This window comes from Lethenteron reissneri, chromosome 61, assembly GCF_015708825.2.
Source record: "Lethenteron reissneri isolate LAM-NWPU_2019-01 chromosome 61, ASM1570882v1, whole genome shotgun sequence".
NCBI classification, from domain to species: domain Eukaryota; kingdom Metazoa; phylum Chordata; class Hyperoartia; order Petromyzontiformes; family Petromyzontidae; genus Lethenteron; species Lethenteron reissneri.
The window spans coordinates 9,107,553-9,129,149 of NC_083839.1; the positions used below are offsets into that span (position 1 = coordinate 9,107,553).

The following is a 21,597-nucleotide window of genomic DNA, read 5'->3' on the forward strand; positions in this document are numbered from 1 at the left end:
CGTCACCTAACCCCCCCGCTCCCATTGTGAAAACAAAAATCGGTTTCTAAAATCGTAGCATGTGGACTGGCGGAAACTGCCATGGCGAATGTGCCCTCGCACCTTCTGAAGGAATTTCAGCAAGTTCCCCTGGGCCATGTATTCGAGCACGAGCGAGCAGCCGCCCTCCAGCACCACCCCGAGGAGGGAGACGATGAACTTGCTCCGCAGCTTCACCAGGATCTTCGCCTCGTCTCGCAAGCAGCTCCTGTGGACACGGGGACCGTGGATGCGCGCGCGTGTGCACGCGTGTGTGTCAGTGTCATAGATGCTCACTTGCAGCACTTGCCCCAACAGTCTGTTATGGCTACACGGGGGTTCTCTGTCTTTCTAAAGCAGCGGTGATGATGATGGTGATGATGATGGTAATGGTGATGATAGTTATTATGGTGATGATGATTATGGTGATGGTGGTGATGTTGATGGTGGTGATGTTGATAATGGTGATGATGGTGATGGTGGTGATGATGATGGTGGTGATGGTGATGATGGTCGTGGTGAATATGGTGATGATGATGGTGGTGGTGATGCTGAACCAGTGCTGGGCTGCACCGGTTCCTCTGGGAAGCTGCTAGCGCTCGACTGCTGCAGAAAGCGCTGATGATGCAGCCACTGTCAGCACATTCCAGTTTATTAGTGGGTCCCTATTTCAGTCTATGGGTCTCTTTGTGAGTCTATGGGTCTTTTTGTGAGTCTATGAGTCTCTTTGTGAATCTATGGGTATCTGTGTAAGCCCATGGGGTCTTTGTGTGAATCTATGGATGTGTCCATAATATAGGTTTTTTTGGGTTAGATCGTGTAAATACAAATGTCGTTAAACCCGTAACCACCCGACACAGCCAATTAGTAAGGTTTGTCACGTAAACAGAACGTGCCAATTCGTTACTAGTACAGCACACCGATGTGTTGAAGAGCAAATCCACAACATTTAAAATGTGAGTACGACGTATCGTCAGTAATTACAACGAGCATCATCACGCGGACAGCCAGATTTGTGGAGAAATCCTCCTGTTTCGTTCCTTAAAGAGGGATAGATGTGATGACGTCACTTGTGAGCCCTTTCACATACGAAGGGGGGAGGATTAATGTATTTATATGGTAATCAACGAACATTATGCATGCACATTATGCATGCACATTGTTCTTGTACCTACTGTCATTTGTGTGTACTGTTAATGTCTGCGTACAGGTAATCCCCATTGATGTATGGTGACCTGTATAGGCATGCATTTAAACAATGTATTATTTGATTATTCGCTTCCAAGCAACACTAAGCCTGTAGCTATCCGAACGGTTAAACTTGTTTCTATTTTTGTCAATTTCGATAGATTCTCTAATTAGTCTTGGCCAGTAGTAACTAGTTTTGCACAAAACTTCAACATTATCAAAATGATTTGAGTGTCCTTGTTTGCCACTGCCGACAGTTGTATTTGGGAATATTTCATTTTCCTTTGGTGTTCTTTTAGTCTTGTACTGATCATTCCGTCCTGTTTGCCCAACACGTGCAATTAATCCGGTACACACCTTCTGTAGATAGCTTTGGTAATACATCTTTAGTTCCAGATATTAGTTTCTGTATTTTTTGTACCGTGCCAAATCTGACTCGAATGTATTGTGTTCCCAAAAATCTGACCAGTTTATCAGTTACTCCCGCAATGTACAATATTTTAATAGTATTAATTACTTGGTCAGTTTCAACTCTCGTGTTATTTGATTTGGTTTTGACATTCAATGCCCTGTTGATTTGTGCATCAATGTAACCATTCAATTGCAGCACTGATTTAACATGTTTAATTTCACTTCTCAGACTATCACTATCTGACACTTTCTTAGCCAAATGTATGAGCGTCTTGATGAGAGACGATTTATGTGCGGGGTGATGGTGTGACTTTGTGTTATTTTACCATTTCGGCCGCGGCTGAGCAGAATATCCAAATGAGAGAGTTCTGTCAACTTCCACTTCCATGGTGAGCAATATAGATGTGTTTTGCGAGTTAAATTATGGGCTACCAAAGAATCACAAAACATCAGCCCCGCCAAAACTAAGCATCTGTCTGGGTATTTTGTGCAACCAAAATTCTACACCCCCTCAGCTCCCAATTGGTGATGGACGAGTGGTTGAGAGTGGAGAGTTTCCCATACCTGGGCAGCGTGCTTATGACCAGCTCCGTTTTAATAATAGAGGTCTCACTTCTAATCAGTCGGGTACCATTAATTTTCACTGGATGTGTGATGCTGTGTGGAAGCTACCTGGTCTGTCGCTCCTCTAATGGAACATCTGTGCCAGTTAGAAACACTCAGGCTGGCCTGCCTACGATCCATCCTGGGTTTAACCAAGCTGGATTGTGTGAGGACCTCCTCCGACAGGCAAGGCTGCGTTGGCTGGATCATGTAGCCCGCATGCCCAGCGACTGCATGCTTAAGCAGCTTCTGTTTGGCTGCATAGAGGGGGCTAAATTGGCACGACATGGGCTGGAAAAGGGATGGACTGATGCAGTATGGGATGACGTGGAACTAAGTAGACTGGTACAAGTGGTGTCAAGATTGGCCTCTATGGAGGATTTTCGTGAAGGACACTACTAGACAATTGGAGGCAGTTGGCCTTCAGCAACAATGGAGGGCATCGAAGCGACACTCACAATAACAAGAGGAGCACCGGGCGGATAAAATACAACAAGTTGGCACAGTTGGGGGTACAGCTGGTGCATTTGTAGTGACTGTGGTTGTCACTGTATGGTGTTTTCCTCCGCTGCAATCCATCCAGGTGTCACGGGTAAATTAAATTGTTGCCCTCAATATTCTCGGGCCGTTTCCCGCGTCTGCGCATGGCAACAAATACTTACTCGTGGGCGTTTAGTATTTCTCACGCTAGCCTATGGCTTGGCTGCTCCCAAATTAATTGGCTGTGGCTATTACCGAGGCATTCCTTAATAGCTATGTTCTGTATAAGGGTGCCCTTGAGCGCCTCTTAACAGATCAGGGAAAAAAAATCCTCTAAGCTGCTGCGTGAAGTTTGCGATCTGCTGTGAACGAAAAAGGTACGCATGTCGCCGTACCACCCGCAAACGGATGGCATGATCGAATGCCTACACCGGACTCTGACCTCCATGTTGAGTCACTTGGTCAGCGAGTCACAGGTCGATTGGGATTTGCATATCCCTGCAGTTCTTGCCGCTTATAGGATGACCCCTCAAACGTCCATCGGTTACTCTCCCTTCTTTTTGATGTATGAGAGAGAGTATGATCTTCCCATCGATGTCCAATTGCAGGCCGCGCCCATCTCGAAGGTGTCCATAATTTCTGACTCAATTCGGTTCACGATGGGGAAACTTTCCGAGGCGCGGGAAGCCGCCAGTGTTAACTCTCGGGCCAGTCGGCTGGCCAACGGGTGTGCCCGACAAGCTGGGACGTGCGTCTGCCGATGCGGGTCCTCAGGAGAGTGTTTCTGTTCCGCCCCCAGGTGCCGCGCGATTTATGCCTCGCACGCGGCCGCTCGTGTCGGCCTCGCGTGCTCGGGATGCTAAGGACCCGACAACCCGGCCTACTGCTCTTAGTGAGGAGCCGGCTTCATCGGGTCGATTTCTTGCCCCCCCCAGCCCTCCCAAGGCAGTCGAGCCCAACCCATCTGGAGGACCGGCATCACGGTTTCGTACAAAGACTCGAATTGCGTGATCCCCGCGCACACTCCCACACCGTCATGGGCTGTCGCGCTCGCGTGAGTCATGGCGAGTATTTGGCTGATCCTGCTCACCATCGAGCTCACGGGCATTGTTACAGGTTGTGGGTGAGAGATGTTGATTGTGGGGATCTCGGGCGGTGCGATAATTGGTTCAGCCGTTCATTTTTTTTTCCCGTGTCTAGATTGTAGAGTTGGGTTTGGTAATGTATTGCTTTGGTATGTTGTTTGAGTACGCTTGTTGTTATGTTCTGTTTGACTATACGTCGGTTGCTTACTTGGGGGGGAGTTGGCAGCCAGGGTGGCCGGAAGCTACGGAGGGGGGGAGGTGTGATGCAGTGACTGTGGTTGTCATTGTATGGTGCCAGGGCTTACGAAAGCAACGGCGGAAAATGTGTTGTCATTATGGGAAAGCCCTGGTTATGGGGTGTAGTACCAGCCCCTAGCGGGGCTTGGGTGAGCGCTGGTTAGCGCGGAGGGACTGCGAGCAGTGTTCGGTGCAGGCTCCCGGTGAGGGAGCGAGAGGGAACGTCAGCCAGCCAGGGTTACATTGGGGCATGATACGTTGGTTGACCTGCTGACACGTGACTGGATGATATTGGAGGGGGGGCACCGGTGAACGGTTGCCGCGGGGCGGTCACGTGGTCCAAAAGAGCTCTTGGGAACCTTCAAGAAAGAGCTCGAGAGACCTGGAAGGTGAACGGGGTGAAGGGCGGTGCCAGCCCCAGCCTGGGGGCATATAACAAGGGCCCCGTGAGGAGCTCAAGGTTCTTAGTGTGCTGGTGTTACGAAGATCCACGCCGGGGAGAAGAAGCCTCTAGCCACGTGGTCCGGGACCCAGCTTGTGGTCCGGACCAGGATAGCAAACCGTGTCTAGTTCTGCCGTAGCGTGGTTAGATGGGCATTCGAGACCAGAGTGTAGGTCTTGTTATGTTGCGTGCTGTTGTATAATAAAGTGTTGCTCCCAAGAAAACATCTGCGACTCAGTTGGACTCACTACACATTTACCAGTCATCTCATTCAGCCAACCCATGGCACCTGGGTCTTTCCTGAGACCTGTCAGAGAGCCTTCAACCCTTCACGTGGGACAGGCGACGTGGTGACATCACCATCACTTAGCGGTGAATGGTGGGTATTGGTGTTGGGTCTTCATGGGTCACTATGTGAGAAGCCACAGTTTCCCAGTGGGTCTAGAATTGAGTCTCTAAGTCTAATGTGTGACCTCGTGGGACTCTGTGCGAGTCTGTGGGCATTAATCCCTGTGGATTCACACGCATGTGCCGGAGGCCCCAGGGGAACAAGCGTCTATGATGTCTCCTGGCCAAACTCCATTTGGCGGAGCCAGGAGATTGGATCTTTACCCTCGGGGCTCCTCCAGAAACAACGAAAAGCCACTTCGGATGGCCACGTGGAATGTTCAAACGCTCACTGCGGAGGAGAGGCTGCCACTCCTCTGTCGGGAGCTGGACCGGTACCGCCTAGATCTCTGTGGCATTCAGGAGGTCCGGTGGACTGGCTCTGGCTCCTGCCACCAAGAGGGGTGGACAGTCCTCTACTCGGGGCAGGAGACTGCCAAACAACAGGGTGTGGTTCTTCTTCTGAACAAAAGAATGAAGGGGGTGTGGGAGCGTGGCGGTGAGGTGTGGGAAGCTGTAAGCCCCAGGCTACTTTGGGCTCGACTTCCCATCAACCGGAGGCGAGGAGTGATGGTCGTGGTTACTTATGCCCCCACCGAAGACGAACATCCGTGGAGGGATGCAGGCAAGGCCGATGAGTCAGATGCTTTCTATGACCTCCTGTCACAGGTGCTGGCTAAAGTGGCCCCTCGGGATAGAGTCATCTTGTTGGGTGATTTCAATGCCCGAGTTGGTCATGATGCTGGCACCTGGTGTGGAGTGATTGGAAGGTATGGGCCAGATCAGCTCAATAATAACGGTAGGAGGCTGCTAGATTTTTGTGCAGACCATGGGCTTGGGTCCAAGCAGGGAACATTTGCTGAACTACGTAGTGATGGAACAGTGGATGTGGGCCCATGTCTTTGACACCAGGACCTACCGTGAAGCTAATCTGCCCTCTGACCATCGACTTGTCATCTGTAAGATGTGCCTGCCACTTTTCCACTCCGGTGGTGGGTGTACACCCAGGACCCCATTCAAACCTAAGGTGGCCTGGTCTCAGCTAGCTGATGAAGTTACAAGCGAGAATTTCATCATCGCTTGTGGCTGGGGTTGGCATCGTCCCCCACTCCTCCAGATGTCGAGAGTAAATGGGCGAGGTTTAGGACTGTGACTCACGCAGCTGCAATGGCTGCTTTGGGTACATGGTCCAGACCTCCCCAGAGACGCTGGCTGACAGAGGAGGTGTTCAGGATGGCTGAGAAAAAGCGACAGGCCTTTGCTTGGAGGTTCGGAGAGCCATGAGGCGCTGCAAGGATGGGTGGTGGTCGCGGGTTGCTGCGGAGAATGGAGTCTGCCTCAATGGCCCGATCACATATCACTATTTAACTCCATCAAAAAAGTAACCTGCAGCGCCATACCTATTACCATCATTAGGGGAAAAAACGGTGATCCAATCTCCGACCCCCAGGAACAGGTTTGCAGATTTGCTGAGCATTTCTGTGAAGTTCTGGGGGAGGGTAAATCCCTCGATATGGACAACATCGTGGGACAAAGTGGGGATGACCCTGCTGAGGCTGCGGTGCCTCATATTGGAAGAAGTCACCCCCTGTGAGTGGCTGGCTCAGGCGCCATCTGTTGAGGAAGTACTAAAGGCGATCCAGAGTCTGAGACCAAGAAAGGGCAGAGATGATCTCCCAAGGGAAATGCTGAGGGAGGGTGGTGTTTGTGCACAGACTGCCGTACATGACATCATAAAAACAGTCTGGATCACTGGACAGGTTCCGCAGGATTGGAAGGATGCCCTTCTTAAAGAGGGGGACCGCACAGACTGTAACAAGTACAGGGGCATCTCACTCCTCAGTGTGCCGGGAAAGGTCCTGGCAAGGATTATTCAACATCGCCTTGCCAGGCATGCTGAGGAGTGGCTTGCGGAGCCCCAATGCGGTTTCAGGAAAGGGCTTTCCTGCACAGAAGCCATGTTTTTAAATCCTTTATATTGAGTTTGCATGCTTGCTTGCTTGCTTGCGTGCTTGCTTGCTTGCGTGCTTGCGTGCTTGCTTGCTTGCTTACGACCGTGCAAATCTTTCGGTCGTTTTTTAACCCACTTCCCGTGATCCAATCGAGCTGACATTTTCCACACAGACTCGTTGTGCCAGACAATTAATGTTCGTGAAAAAAAAAATTCCCAAAATTTTACACTTTTTAGGCAAAAAAAATGTATTTAACATATATTCAAATAGAACTCATTCATCGCTTTGGCTGAACGTCACAGTATAAGAGCCCAGAGCGCAACCCCTCCACAGGCCGTGGCGGAGTAGCGCAGTTGGTAGCGCCCTCGCTTCCCATGCCAAAGGTCGCGGGATCGATCCCCGCGTCCTCCACAGGCGAATATATTTTTAAATCCTTTATATTAAGTTCGCTGCCACGCATATAAAGGATTTATAGTGAAAAACTTTGTTTTTACGGGTTATACTTATTTGTTTGTTTGCTACAGCAGTGGTTTAGGGAATTCCAACAAGACCTACATCTCTGCTTTATTGACCTGGTGAAGGCCTATGATGCCATTCGTAGGCCTGGGCTCTGAGTTGTTCTTCGTGCTTTCCGAGTCCCTGACCCTCTGCTCACGATCATTAAGGACCTTCATGATGGTGAGCGGGCCCGGGTAAAGCTACGTGGCCGGGAGTCGAAGCCATTCCCTGTTCACCTTGGGGTGCGGCAGGGATGTCCTCTGGCTCCCACATTATTTAACATCTTCTTCGATTCGTGAAGCCTTTGATGGCTGTACCAGAGGAATTTTCATCGGGTACAGATGCAATGGGAGGCTGATCAATGCCCGGATGCGGTCAAGGGATGGCTCCCTATTGGTCAACCACGTTATGTATGCTGAGGAGGAGTTGGAGGCGCTGCTGCTGAACCTGGAGCATGCCACTAAGAGGCGGGGCCTTACCATCAGCCCCACCAAAACTAAGCACCTGTCTGGGTATTATGTACCATCGGGCACTCCACCCCCACAACTCCCAATCGGTGATTGGGCAGTTGTGGAGAGAGTGGAGAGTTTCGATACCTGGGCAGTGTGCTCATGACCGGCTCTGGTTTGATAGCAGAGGTGTCACTCAGAATCAGTCGATCGGAATTATCTTTTCATCGGTTGCGTAACGCTGTTTGGAAGCTACCTGGTCTGTCGCTCCGCACGAAGCTTCAGGTCTTCTCGGCCACAGTCATTCCCTCCCTTCTCTATGCTTGCGAAACGTGGACCGCCCTATTGGAGCATCTTCGCCGGTTGAAACATTAAGGCTGGCCGGACTACGATCCATCCTGGGTTTAACCAGGCTGGATTGTGTGAGCTCACAAATCCTTTAAAGATCTGGGCAAAGTCCAATCAGTGAGCTCCTCCGGCAGGCAAGGCTGCCCAGTCACCGCATGCCTAAACAGCTTTTGTTCGACCAGATAGAGGGGGCTAAATGGGCACGGCACGGGCTAGATAAGAGATGGAGTGATGTAGTACAAGAGGATGTGGAGCTGAGTGGACTTGCCGATGACAGGTACCAGCAGTGTCAAGATCGGCCTCTGTAGAGGAGGCTCGTGAAAGACGCTGCTGGGCAGTTGGAGGCAGTCGCCCTCCAACAACAACGAAGGGCGGAGGAGCGATGCTCACAACGAGCGGAGCGCCGGGTGGCTAAAGCACAGCAAGTTGGCACAGTAGGGGGCACAGGTGGTGCATCAGCCAGTCATCTCAGTCAGTCGACCCGTGGCACCTGGGTCTGCCCCGTGACCTCCTGCCAGCGGGCGTTCGACACTTCACGTGGCCTCAAGGTGCACATAACCTGGCACAAGCGTCATGGTGACGTCACCGCCACTTAGTGGCAAATGGCGGTTGTTGTTGAATTTTCTGTGGATCTCGACGCGAGAGGCGACTGTCAGCACGTTCCAGTTACTCAGTGAATCCGGCTGCACACGTCGGCACTAGAGCGTGCTGCTCGACAGTCGCGAGCGCACTGCAGCTGTGCACCAAGCCTGAAGGGTGGACAGCTCTGAGTGGACAGCACATTCCAGCAGCGGATTGAGCCTACTAATCAACACTCCCTGGTGGGACTTCAGGTAATTTCGGATACAGAGAAGACCGGCTCCTACACGCACCCATCACGTGACCACCTCATGCAAGTGTAAAGGAGAGCCGACACAAGATTGCAGGGGTTCGTCTTTTAATCCTTTTCTCCCATCCACACCTGTCCCCAGCCGTCTCAATTTCGTTCCGGTGGGGATTGGGGGGGTGGGCCTTCCCGCGAGCCTATCACTTCTCCCCTCCCCTTCCTTTGTCACGGGGGCGTGGGCCCCTTTCATGGTGTGGTCCCCCTGGTCCTGTCTCGCTCCGCCGCAAAGCAATGGTGAGGTGGGGCATGGAACTGCTCCAGGGCAGAACGGCAATTGTGTATGCTATCTCAACCCAGGGGGTATTGCCGCTGACAACTCGCCGGCGTCGCAGATAACTAGTGACGTCACTTCCGGTCGCGACGTCACGTCCGCCCGCGAAATCACACCCGTCCGCGATGCCACTTCCGTCCTTGACGTCACTTCCGGCCACAACGGGACGTCCGGCCGCGACGTCACTTCCGGCCCCGGCGCAGTCCCCGACCTTGGCGCGATCCTCGGCGCGATTCTTGGTGTGGTTCCCGGCTCCAGCGCGATTCCCGGTGTGGTCCGCGACACCACTTCCGGCCGCGACGTCACTTCCGGACTGCGATTGCGTCGCGACCGGAAGTGGCGACCCCCGGCGCGGTCCCCGGCACGGTCCCCGGCGCGATCCCCGGGCCCGGCGCGACCCCCGACGCGATCCCCGGCCCCGGCGCGATCCCCTTCCCCGACCAGGACAGTGGGGACCTGGGCCCGACACCGACGGCGCCCACCCCGAGGAGGCTCCTGGTGAGGTCGCGGCGTCGGGTGTGTAATTTTTCGGCCCGACCGAAAGGCCGGGCGGGATGGCGTCACTCGCCTGGATCCTGTCGGCGGGTTTCAGGTGGCGTTGGCGGCCTCCGGCTCCGTGCGGCACCCCCTCGCCACATGCCACTCTCGACCACAACGGTGGCAGACCCACGGGGCGTTCTGTCGGGGTGGCTCGGCGCGGTGTTGTAGAGGCGGCTGCCAGCGACGCGGCGGCTGGTCGCACCCCTGGTCCCTCTGCTCCGCCAGCCCCCGGATCGCCGCGTACACTTCCTGCAGCGATGGCTCCGGCTCAGACGTCGGGGGTCCGTTCCCAGCTGCCCCACAGGCAGCCTGCGGCGATGGTGCAGGTTCGGCGGTTGGTGTCGCTGGACCCAGTAGCGCCGCGGCAATGGCTCGGCTGTTCCCCCCCGCCGTGCCAGCCACCTGGCCCACGGGTGGTGCCCGGCCCATGACCTGTTCATGGGCTTGGATGGTCCGGGCAGCCCACAGCGAGGTGCGTTCCCCCGGCGTTACCACGGAAATTACAACGCCAGCGCGGCAAGCGTAGGCGATGAGGTGCTCGACCACGAGGTCCTCGAGCGCTTTTTCAGCCAGGCGAGGGAAAGCCCTCCTCGCCAACATGAGCAGTGCACCCCTGTAGGCTAAAGGGGATTCTCTAGCCCCTCGCTGGCGGTCCTGGAACCGTTTAAAGGCTCCTTCAGCTGGGCAGTAGATCCCCCCCAAAGCTTCGTAGGCCGCCTATAGCGTGGTCTTGCTGTGCGAGGGAAGGGAGGTGTAAGAGGAGAGCGCATCGTCGTCCAGAACAGATGGCAAAGCTCGTAGTGCCTCTTCATCTGACCACTCGAGAGCGTGGAAGGCAGCCTCGAATCGGTGGACAAACGCCTCCCAATCTCCTCCCTCGGCCACGAACTTGTCGACGGGCCCTAGCCGACGCGCCCATCCTGCCTCCTGCTCTCCGTGTTGGGTGTTTAGCCCTGGGGGTTTTAGCGGGAGTGGCGGCGGCTGGTGTGACGAGGTTGGTTGCGGCTCCTGCCCAGCAGGCTGGTCGGCCTCCGGGTCCCGTGGCCTCTCCTCCCGTGATACGCATGGGGGTGGGGGTCCCAGTGCTGGCGGGCCCCCCATAGGGAGCCTCTGCATTAGCTCCTGGAGTGCCTTCTCCACGCGGGCCATGCGGTCCTCCATGGGGTCCTCCAGGCGATCCGGGCCCCCTGCTGCTGCTTCTGGTAGCAGGCCCCCTTGTTGCCTGGGATGGGAAGGATCCCCGGCCCCTGCTTCCTCTTCCCTTGGCTCTTTTCCGCGGGGATTCTTCTTCGTAGCCATTGTAGATCCCACCGCTGCCACCAGATGTAAAGGAGAGCTGACACAAGATTGCAGGGGGTTCGTCTTTTAATCCTTTTCTCCCATCCACACCTGTCCCCAGCCGTCCCAATCTTGTTCCCGCCAAAGATCCCTTCTTCCCGCTCGTTCTCCCCTTATATCTCCTCGATTACCCCTCCCACTAACCCTCCTATTGGTGGGAATCCTTCCCCTGACACCCCTACACAAGGATCGCACGTGAACGAACTCACATCGCACTATACATCATAACTGATGGACCATGTATCATGATTGCCACCCTGATAAACAAATCCACGGCATCTATATCGGTATCGAGATCAATACTTTCATTGAGATATGAGCTGTTTTTCTTTAAATCGCATGATCTTGCTAATTCGATCGTTGATGTTCTTCTAACCATTTGATAAGCATTTATTTTATGAACACATATGCCTGCATGAACACTATAACTTTTGATATTAGCTGTATGTTTTATTTTAATCACATACTGTGGCAAATCTGATCACTGATGCTAGCTAAACATTTTATTTTTGAACACGTATGCTGACATTGATACTGTTAAGGGTTAGCTTGTGAGTATTCTTGTGAGTATTCTTTGATCACGTGATCGTGAGTTCCGATCGTTGATGCTACCATTTGATACGCATTTTATGGGCACGCATTCCGTACGAATATTGATATTTTTAGGTTTTGCCGATTGGTTTTTTTCCATCACATTATCGTGAATATGAGCCAATACTTTTGTGTTGTTATCATTCAATATAGATCGATGAGTACGTATATTTGCATGGGTACTGTCGTTGCTATTATTTTCTGCTGATGAGAGTTCTGGATATTAGAGTAGGTCGATATTAAAGTTGCTTAGATTAAAAACAGGTTTCCGATTGCTTTCCAAAACTCGTGCATCATTGTATTAATTACGAGAACTGTATCCTGCGGTGAGACCTGAATCCCGAGAACTGACATCTATATATATTAAAGGGAAATTTGTGAATATATGTGTCTGTCACATTAATTAACATTTTTAACACACACACCCTTAATTACACTAAACACACACTTTGGTTAATTATACTTAATTCGATGTTAACATTTGTTTGCAATCAATTAATTTCATTATTTTTACATTATTTTTTTAATATTTCATTAAACATATATTTTTATCACAATATACAGGTAGTCCTCTACTTACGATGGAGATGCGTTACGACGACCCCATCGTAAGTCAAAAATATCGTAAGTCGAAGATGGCCTAGCCTACCCAGAAGTCTTAAAGAATGGTGATAATTTAGCAAAACAGAGCAATTTACAGTACCGTACTGTATAAACTATATACTGTATGTATGTATTAATTACAATACTGTACAGAAAAATGTAAAATAAAAAAAGGTAAATTCTTAGCCTACCTATATGAACTGCAATTTAATAGAAAGTTTTTTCAGGAAACAATCCTATCTGCTATAACGTATCGTATCGTGGTAACCCTAATATGAAATCGCTAAAGCTACGTATCATACATGCATTGAACGTATCGTAACGTATCATATTGTACTGTACTAACCAAGATTCGTACCTAGTACGCTGCTGCGTTTGCCTGCCACGCGAAATTTTAAATATTTTACAATTTTATAGTATCGCTATTGCCATCGTAAGATCAAAATATCGTAAGTCGGACCATCATAACTTGGGGACTATCTGTATACAACAGTGCGATGACGTTTCGGACGTTAGCCATGTTCCATAAATCAACGACCTCGTTCTAGGGAAGCACTCACATAGAGAGGTCCATGGAGCCCGCTGACACTTGCTTGACGGCCACCTTGGCGCCCTTGTACTGCCCGAGCAACACTATGCCGAACCCTCCCTGGCCAATTGCTGCCCCATCGATATCGATCTCGATCTCTGCGCGCGGGATTTCGACTTGGCGCAGGTGCATGGATCTGCGGCTTCTGCCGGACATCTTGAAGCCACCCTGGCTGGGGAGGGACGCGCACGCTTGCGGGACGAGGTTGCTCGCGAGAGATGCCTTGTGCACACGTCGCGACGACGGACGCGACCTGCAACACGGGGGGGGGGGGGGGGGGGACAGCGGTGGGGTGGTCAGTAAAGCAGCCCCGACCTTTGTACCCTGAGCGCTCTGTGACCCACGTAGTCACTATAAAGACCCCCCTCCCCGCTTTCATGCCCCCCTCCATACACACGTGTGTGCACGTGACTATACACGTGTGTGTGCGTGATTACACACGTATGTGTGTGTGCTACGAAAATAATTTCTAATATTTTTTAGAACTGCTTTCTGTGTTTAGTGTATTGTCCTTCCGCACCTATTAGCACGGTTGGCTACCTACGGTGCGATAGAAGTTCAACATACATTCAATTCACACATACGGCGGTATCCTGACTTCGCGTGTAGCTTGCACTGAAGTTTATGTTTATGAAAGTGTGGTGTATTGTTACTACCTTACTGATTTTGTATTAGTTTTTTTGCTAAGGTCACTTTCAGATATATGTTTATATTTACTGAGTAAACTACATTTGCAGTACTTCAAATGTTAACCTGTTCATGTAAAATCAGACAGCCGAAAATAACAATTAACATTGGAAGGTGGTATGATGGGAACAGCACAGCCAGTTATTACTTAAACTGGTTGATAACGTCCTTCCAATGATTGTGTCTGTGTCTGTATATGTGGATGGCTTCATGAAGGAATCTTTGTTGATCGCCAGTGGGTTTGCAAAGTACCTTCGTCTTAGAAAATTAATTTTGTGTGAGCCCACCGCATTAAAACTTAATCAGCCACGGCTGAGGTATTGGTCCTATCGTGTTTCAGATCTGCCTTATGTTCAAGAACACGGTCCGAGACATGTCGCTTAGTTTCCCCAATGTAACTACTGCTGCAGACACCGCTTAGTTTGTAGATGCCGGGGTACTGCATGTCAGGGATCACATCCTTCACAGATGGAATCGAATTTTTTTGTACTGTGTTAAATCGAACCTGGATCTTGTGATTGCTCATGATTGTGAAGATCTTTTTGGTGACCCCTGCTATGTATGGCAAGGTGATGGTTTTGATTGGGTCCTCAGATGTTTCTTTCTTAACGGTTGGGGTGATAGCTTTACGGATTGTGTAGTCTGAATTTCCATTCATCTTGAGAGCTTGGTGTACATGTTCCAGTTCACTGACTAGGTGATTATGGTCGGAAATACATCGAGCTCTATGGTGTAGAGTTTGATGAGGGAATTCTTCTGGGATGGATGGTGGTGGGAGTCAGGTTTTAGATATGCATCCGTATGGGTGGCTTTCATTGAGCCATGTGGTCTCTTTTCGATTAAAACATCCAAGAATGGTAACTTTCCGGACACCATTGCCATCATTGAAGACTTGGCCCTAAGGAGAAGCACTTTGAGCTTTCCCAATTAAAAAAGAGAGATGACATCGTCATTCTCTCAGCCGATAAGCGCAATGCCACAGTCATTATGGACAAAACCACGTACAATAATAAACTTCAGAAGCAGCAACAGCAGCAGTCAGGATGCTGGGGGCCGTTTACCACGAGTTGCAGTGCGTTTTCTACACTTTTTCTGAATTGAGTCGAAAATGGCGTCGTAACGACGTACGTCCTGGTGACATTTTGCGTCGGGTTCCTCAAATAAAAGTCAGCAGCATAAGTGCGGAATGACGTATATATCTCGCGGCGACATTATCCCTGAAAGGTTCCAACAAAAACTTACTCCCAAGTACACTTCCCCAACATTATGGTTTTTCTCCAGGAGCTAGTTTCTTAGCAGGAAACATCCTAAAGCGATGACGCATCTCGGATCGGGACGCATCTTGATGCATCTCCTGGGTGTATCTCTAAAGATCAGAAACGAAACTCAGGAGGACACTCAGTTTAACACGTTAGGCTTTCGCGAACCAATATTATCCATCATAGAGGTATTTTTGGGTTAGATATTGTAAATATATTCTCCAACACACAACAAATTGCCATGTTTTATTTTTTAAATATGCTAAATTCCTCTTGATATGCACTCCGCAGGGAATGGATTCTTTGCTCCGTTGCAAGCTTCCTACCACCATTCTCCCATTGACATATTTCGTTGCTTCCTCTTAGTACCTTTCACGCGACGGTTTATGGTATAGTGTATAACATATTATATAATAATGAATAGTATTAAAGTGTAATGTTTAATACAATGTATAAGGTAATATATAGTATCGTAATTTTATAGTGAATATATAGCAGTGTGCTATACAGTTGAGTGGGTAGAATAAAACATAGTGTAATATGACAAGGTATAGTCAATAAGCATATTAGTTGCTGCGACGCCATATTATTAACATTCCTTCCCTTTATTAATTCTGACCTTACTCCCTCCCTTTGATGCTGCTAATCCTGCATAATGCATGGGCATAATGACTTTAAACCCCTCGCCAAACCTCCTACGCATTTCACAAGTAGTGCTAATCGCATATCTGCATTTTCCATAAATATGCTAAATTCCTCTTGATATGGAAATTATTTTGTCAAGACACTCTTCGCCCCTCCATCCCAGCATAAATAGTCGCTCCAAGCCTGGGGCGTGCCATTCAGACTCTGTCTACTTGACGGACCTGTTCTCCACCTGAGGACAGCTGCTTGCGTTGTGGCCGAAACGTCGTGAGAATTATTTTATTATGTTTTATTTTTATTATTTTATTACTTCCCTTCTACGTGACTTTACCAAAAGAACCAAGAAGTTGCCATGTTTTATTTCCGTGACAAACCTTACTCATTGGCTGTGTCGGGTGGTAGCGGGTTTAACGTTACATTAATATTTACGCGATCTATCCCAAAAAAACCTTTATTATGGAGGGCACTGTGTGATCTCAGCAATGGAAATATATTGAGATACTGCATATTCGAATCCTACTTGCAGTTCAGGCATTTACTAACCTAGCACACCAAACACACGGTATATAAAAACAATCCTGAGCACGTGGAAATTGAATTTATACCAATATGACCAATATGATATTGCATACTGGATATCTGTGAAAAAGAGATTCAGAGGTCATCGGATTTCCTCCAAGCTAAATAACGATTATAATTCTAATATATATGCTGCTACAGGAGAGATCTCACGCTCTATCACTGCGATGCTGCGGCGATTTAATGACATGGACACAATTTACATGTTCACCGTATCCTCAGTTTGTGTTGCACGATCGCAATCCGCACTGCAGTGCTGCACTCCTACCGGATAATAAATCATCCACGGCTCTGCGTGACAGCTGTGAGGCCAAGCGAGTGTGACAGGGAAATGGTGAGCAAACGTTTTATTCATATTCTCGTGCATGATGTCATTTTTAATAATGCCGTTGTGCAACGAATTCGGTTTCAAAAATGAGAGAACGTAACTGTGGGACCATTTTGCCAGTATCACTATTGGTGAATGATAACAACAACTAAAAGGCTTTTAACCCTTTAGAGCGTAACTACAGGTTGTTAGAAATCAATTGCAGGGCGTCTGCGCGCAACCACACACTTTGTGGTAAAAAAAGGCAAATGCGCTTTGATAATTATCAATAACTAGGGGTTGTTCGGGGGTGCCTGTGGCGCCCCTCACAACCATTTATGGCCTTCGGCCAGGAAAGTCACGAAAAAAAATTGCACACGAACGACGCATTCACGCAAGCACCCGATGCTCCACTTTTAAGTATTAAAAAATGAAACATCTTTGGATTGTATTATGTTTTGAATTAGATAATTGTATTTCTTCATTAATAGCGTATATCATTTTACATCTAGAAGACTTAATTGAAAACGACATTTCGTGTGAAATTTCTCTCGTCATTAAGTAGATGGCCTTGCTGGGGGTTCGGTTCGATGCGGACTTTCATCTGTTTGGGATTGCGGGATCGAGATAAGGCGACATAGAGCTGCTGGCCGTGTGAGAAGACCGCCGTCTGCAGATCAATTCAAACGTACTCGAACGTCTGTCGCTAAGCCTCCGTCGTTCATGCAGGGGGCGCGTAGGTTTGCAGCACCCCCTGCATGTAAACGACGGAAAGTGCAGAGTTCATCACAGATAGATAAAGTTGTGCGCTTATATTATCAATACTATTTATAATGTATGCACAGCCTTGAACTGATTGATTAGCCTGCACCAGAGGTAGGCTCTCTTGCGTCTTACTGTAAGACGAACAGTAACGAGGACAATGCAAACATCGAAGCAAAACATTGCTCAGGTTAAGCAGTTATGTCTATGGGACCCTTTTTGCCAGTAAATACAGTTGTTTAGATGTTCAAACACCAAATAAACACCAATTGCAAGGCATCATGTCTACAGAACCGTACATGTGTAAAAAAACACCACTAAAATATGCTTTGGTAATAAATGCTACTATCATCTTTGAAGCTGATTGGCTTGCACCATAGACAGCCTTCTACGTATGCCAGAAAGGATCAAACGTGCTTGGGCGTTTCAATTTTCCTTGTACTGCGCGCCTTTTGGGCGGCCTTTGATTTACCACTGGTGGAGACAATAACATAAAGGAGGCTGTCTCTCGTGCAGGCCAATTCTTTCAAGGATGACAGTGCATATACAGAAGACTCTCGATTATATCCGTGCGGTTTATCCGATTTGCAGATTAACTGCACACCTGAGATTTTGATGTAAATTAATAACTCGTGGATTTTCCCTGAAATCCAATTTAGTAATCTCGAAACAGTAAAACATTATTATTCTTGGAAGAGGTATTACAAATTACGTGCGAGAATTAAACAAATATGTGCTTCGGTTAAGCCGAGATCTGGTTAATTCGAATCCAAGTACAGTAGTTACATATCTTTACAACAGAGAGTGGAGTTTGATGTTAATTGGTATGGCTCTGCTATCATCCACTTCGTGGGCCGAATATTTCGTGCGGGAGCAGGAAAGTGTTATCACTGAGCACACGCATCATCGATCGATCGTTAGTATTCGTTCAAAATCGAAAGAATTGCAATCAGAATCATCAGTTGTGCTTCGCTTTGAGTCATTTATCCAATAATTTATTTTGTGAGTTTTAATTGGCGAAACTGTGCAACGGCAGAGAAACTTAAAAATAAGTTATACCTATATGATTGTTTTTGGCATAGAAATCTGCCGGAAATGTATATTTTTGGATCATTCTCAATTTTTAATTATCCATTACCGTCCTCCCTGTCATTTGCTTAGATAATTGAGAGTCTGCTGTATTATCAAAGCCTATTTGTTGAGTTGTGCAAACAAATAGTGGTGTCTATTCGATGCTTGAATATCTCAACACCTGTATATCCGCCAGAAAGTATAAAGCATTTTCATCATTCAAAGAAAGCATCAAATTTTTTTAAAAATTCCGATTTCACGATTTAGATGCTGCAATGTATAACACTCGCTGTGAACTATTTCACAATTAGAATGCATCTCACTAGATCTATAGCTCTCGTCTACTTATCTTCTGTCCATAATAGAGGTTTTTTTGGGTCAGATCACGTAAACATAAATGTGTCGCTAAACCTGCCACCACCCGACAGTAAGGAAGGTTTGTCAATTCGTTACTAGTTCAGCACACCAATCGAACCCCAAAAAACCTCTATTATGGATAATATTGGTCGCAAAAGCCTACGTGTTAAACGTATCTTCTGCAATCTCACTTGGGAATGTACGACATGAAAAGGAGGCTCCCAAACGTGATTCCTGCTCAGCGGCCCCACCATGGGCCAAACCCAGGGCCACATGGGATTTGTTTTAGGTAGCAGCAGAACCTATTCTCTCTCTCTTATAACCGAGGCGAGGTTGTTACAGGTTTACAAAGCAAAGTACTGATTAGATACGAGGTCTATGAGTTTCTACCGTACCTTGCGAGTTTGGTGTCCAGAAGGCACGCGGATTGAACATGCACGCGCGCACTTCGTTTAGCGAGTGACCGTTGGCTAGAGGAGCTGAATTATAGCGAGCGCACACACGTATTGAGTAACGCGTCGAAACTTGACGGGCAAGTTTTAAAGACCCCTGGCCACAAAAAATACGGTGAGTCAATAGTAAATACGTGTCCATGACCAATAACGTCAGTTTATGCACTTGCCTACAAAGCAAACACACTCCACAAACAGGATCAAGGGTTGTTGCAGATGCAAGGTTCCGGGGGTGTAGGGGAAATTGCCTCCCAATCTCACCATTGAATTAGCATTGACATTTATTCTGCTTTTTTGCTGACTGATAGTGGCTACAATTTTTTTTTAAATAAAAGATATTACGATTGTATTTAACAATTGTAGTGGGTATAAACGGAGGGAGACTTCTCTGGAGGCAAGACGTTTAATAAAGTTACAGCTTAACACAAAGGGGTTACGGCCCCTTCCACCCGATATCCTAGGGAGGTATGTCCTCCACACTAGCGTGCCCTACACACTGGGAGAGCTGTCCACTAAGGGTCCTCCGGCTAGGGGGACCTGACCCAGCCAAGGTCCTCGAGTCCTATGACTTACACATCATACACTGACTCACTCACACATCATACACTGACACTCATCATACGCTTACTCACTCACACATCATACACTCATTCACACAACCACTGACCCATTCACTCATCATAACAAATTCACTCATCATACACTCAAATCATACACTGACTGACTTACACATCATACACTTACACTACCACTGACTCACTCACACATCATACACTCACTCACATTACTACTGACTCACTCACACATCGTACACTGGGAGTGTCATGCTGCCAGCTATGACTGCAAGTTTGGTCGTTCGTGTTATGTATATCGTTTATTGTAAAATTTTAATCACAGTTCCTATGATCACTGTTACATTGTTTTTATAGCTTTATTTTGGTGATTTCGAAAACGTTTTGGTTTATCCAAATTTGTTTGTTGTAGTACAGAGTTAGACTGATAACTTTAATCATAAATTGTCTTATGGTTGTTATTGTTTGACTTGCATCCCACTGGGATTTTTGCACACAGCATTGATATACGGTGCTTTTTCTGGAAGACTTTGCTGTTTTTTCCTGGATTTTTTTGTTGCGTGTCGTCACTTTGAGATGTTTCTTGTTCATGTTTTTGTTTGTTGCGGTTGCACCCGAGTCAAGAGCCGCATGGCTCACAGTGCAACACCTAATAAATGAACTGAACTCAGCATGTCTGCGTGGAGTTTGTATGTTCCCTCTCCCCGTGTTCTGCGCGGGTTTCCTCCGAGTTCTTCAGTTTCCTCCCATGACTAAAACATCCAACCACATACAATATTCCTGCTATTGGCTAAACATCCCAGTTCTGGAAGCTTACCTGGCAAATTAGTGAACTGGGATTACACAGCAGTAGCAACAAAACACCCTCTCCTAAACAACAGTCTTCAGACTCAGCGAGACTTTCCTGAGTAAACAAGTGATGACCTTGGGGTAAAAATAGGACTAAAGGCAAAAGCTGTCATGGTGAATAAATAAGTTGTTAGCTTTTTGTAGCAAAATCGCACCTCATTGTGTGAAAAATTCCCTGCAGCGCCGTTTGGGGATAAGTTTGACGGAACTTTCGTTTTGTTCCCGACATCATTGGGAAAGATCGCATGCGTTTCGCACCGTATACTGGACGACCTCGACAGGGCCCCTCCAGGGCCTGAGCAGCTTTGGCAACGTCGCCAAAGGTACCTGGGGACAATGGAGCCAGGCCCTGTCCCCTTTGACCCATGCATGTCCGGACGCACGAAGGCCCCGCAACCGCTCGTTGGCCAGTTGCCGTGACCCAGAGTTTTCCCTCGCGGCTTCCCGCGCTTCAGTCAACATCTGAATATTAAATCGCATGTGGTCTGTTATTTAGACTTCGAAGCGGCTGGTTTGATGCACAGCTGCACCTCCACGGGGGGGTTAACGTCGCTGCCATACATCAAGTAAAACGGCGAATAGCCGGTTGCTGCATGAGGTGCCATCCTGTATGCGGCCAGGACCCTGGGGATCAAGCTGCGATTCGCTCACCTGATGGCAAAGCATGGACGTGAGCATTATATGCAGGCGCTCAACCATACCGTCCGTCTTCAGGTGATATGGTGAGGTATTAATTTTCTGCATGCCCAGCATATTGTACACGTCCCGCTGCAAGGTGGATGAAACATTTTTTTCCTGGTCGGTCAGCAGCCATTCGGGAGCACCCTTGTCCAGGACATAGCCCTTGAGAAAGGCCTCAGCGATGGTTGCCGCTGATTGGTTGAGGAGCGGCCAGGCCATTGGCCAGCGTGTAAAATACTGCACCCCAACCAGCAGGTACATGTTACCCTGGGGAGTGACAGAAAAGGGCCCTAGGATGTCCAGCGTTACAAGCTCATTCATGCGGGACACTTGAATGGGCTGCAAGAGTGGGCAAGACGGCCTAGCTGGCGGCTTTCGCCGTGTGCATTGGGTGCAGCCCTGCAGCAAGTCAGCCACATCCCTCACCATGCCCGGCCAGAAGAAGTCTAGCTGGAGCATA

The 21,597-nt window shown here is 48.6% G+C and overlaps 1 protein-coding gene across 3 annotated transcripts in view; it reads right to left on the reverse strand.

Moving 5' to 3' along the window:
• Nucleotides 1–19,079, reverse strand: part of LOC133358295 (receptor-interacting serine/threonine-protein kinase 1-like) — an 83,446-nt gene extending 64,367 nt beyond the window's left edge. For all 3 annotated transcript variants that reach the window (XM_061576532.1, XM_061576533.1, XM_061576537.1), the window contains exons 1-3: nucleotides 18,979–19,079; nucleotides 12,888–13,169; nucleotides 103–247 (exon numbers count right to left, since the gene is read on the reverse strand). In XM_061576532.1, the coding sequence (XP_061432516.1) occupies nucleotides 103–247; nucleotides 12,888–13,072 (330 nt within the window). In that variant the 5' untranslated portion in view covers nucleotides 13,073–13,169; nucleotides 18,979–19,079. The remainder of the gene's footprint in view (nucleotides 1–102; nucleotides 248–12,887; nucleotides 13,170–18,978) is intronic.
• Nucleotides 19,080–21,597: the final 2,518 nt, after the last annotated feature.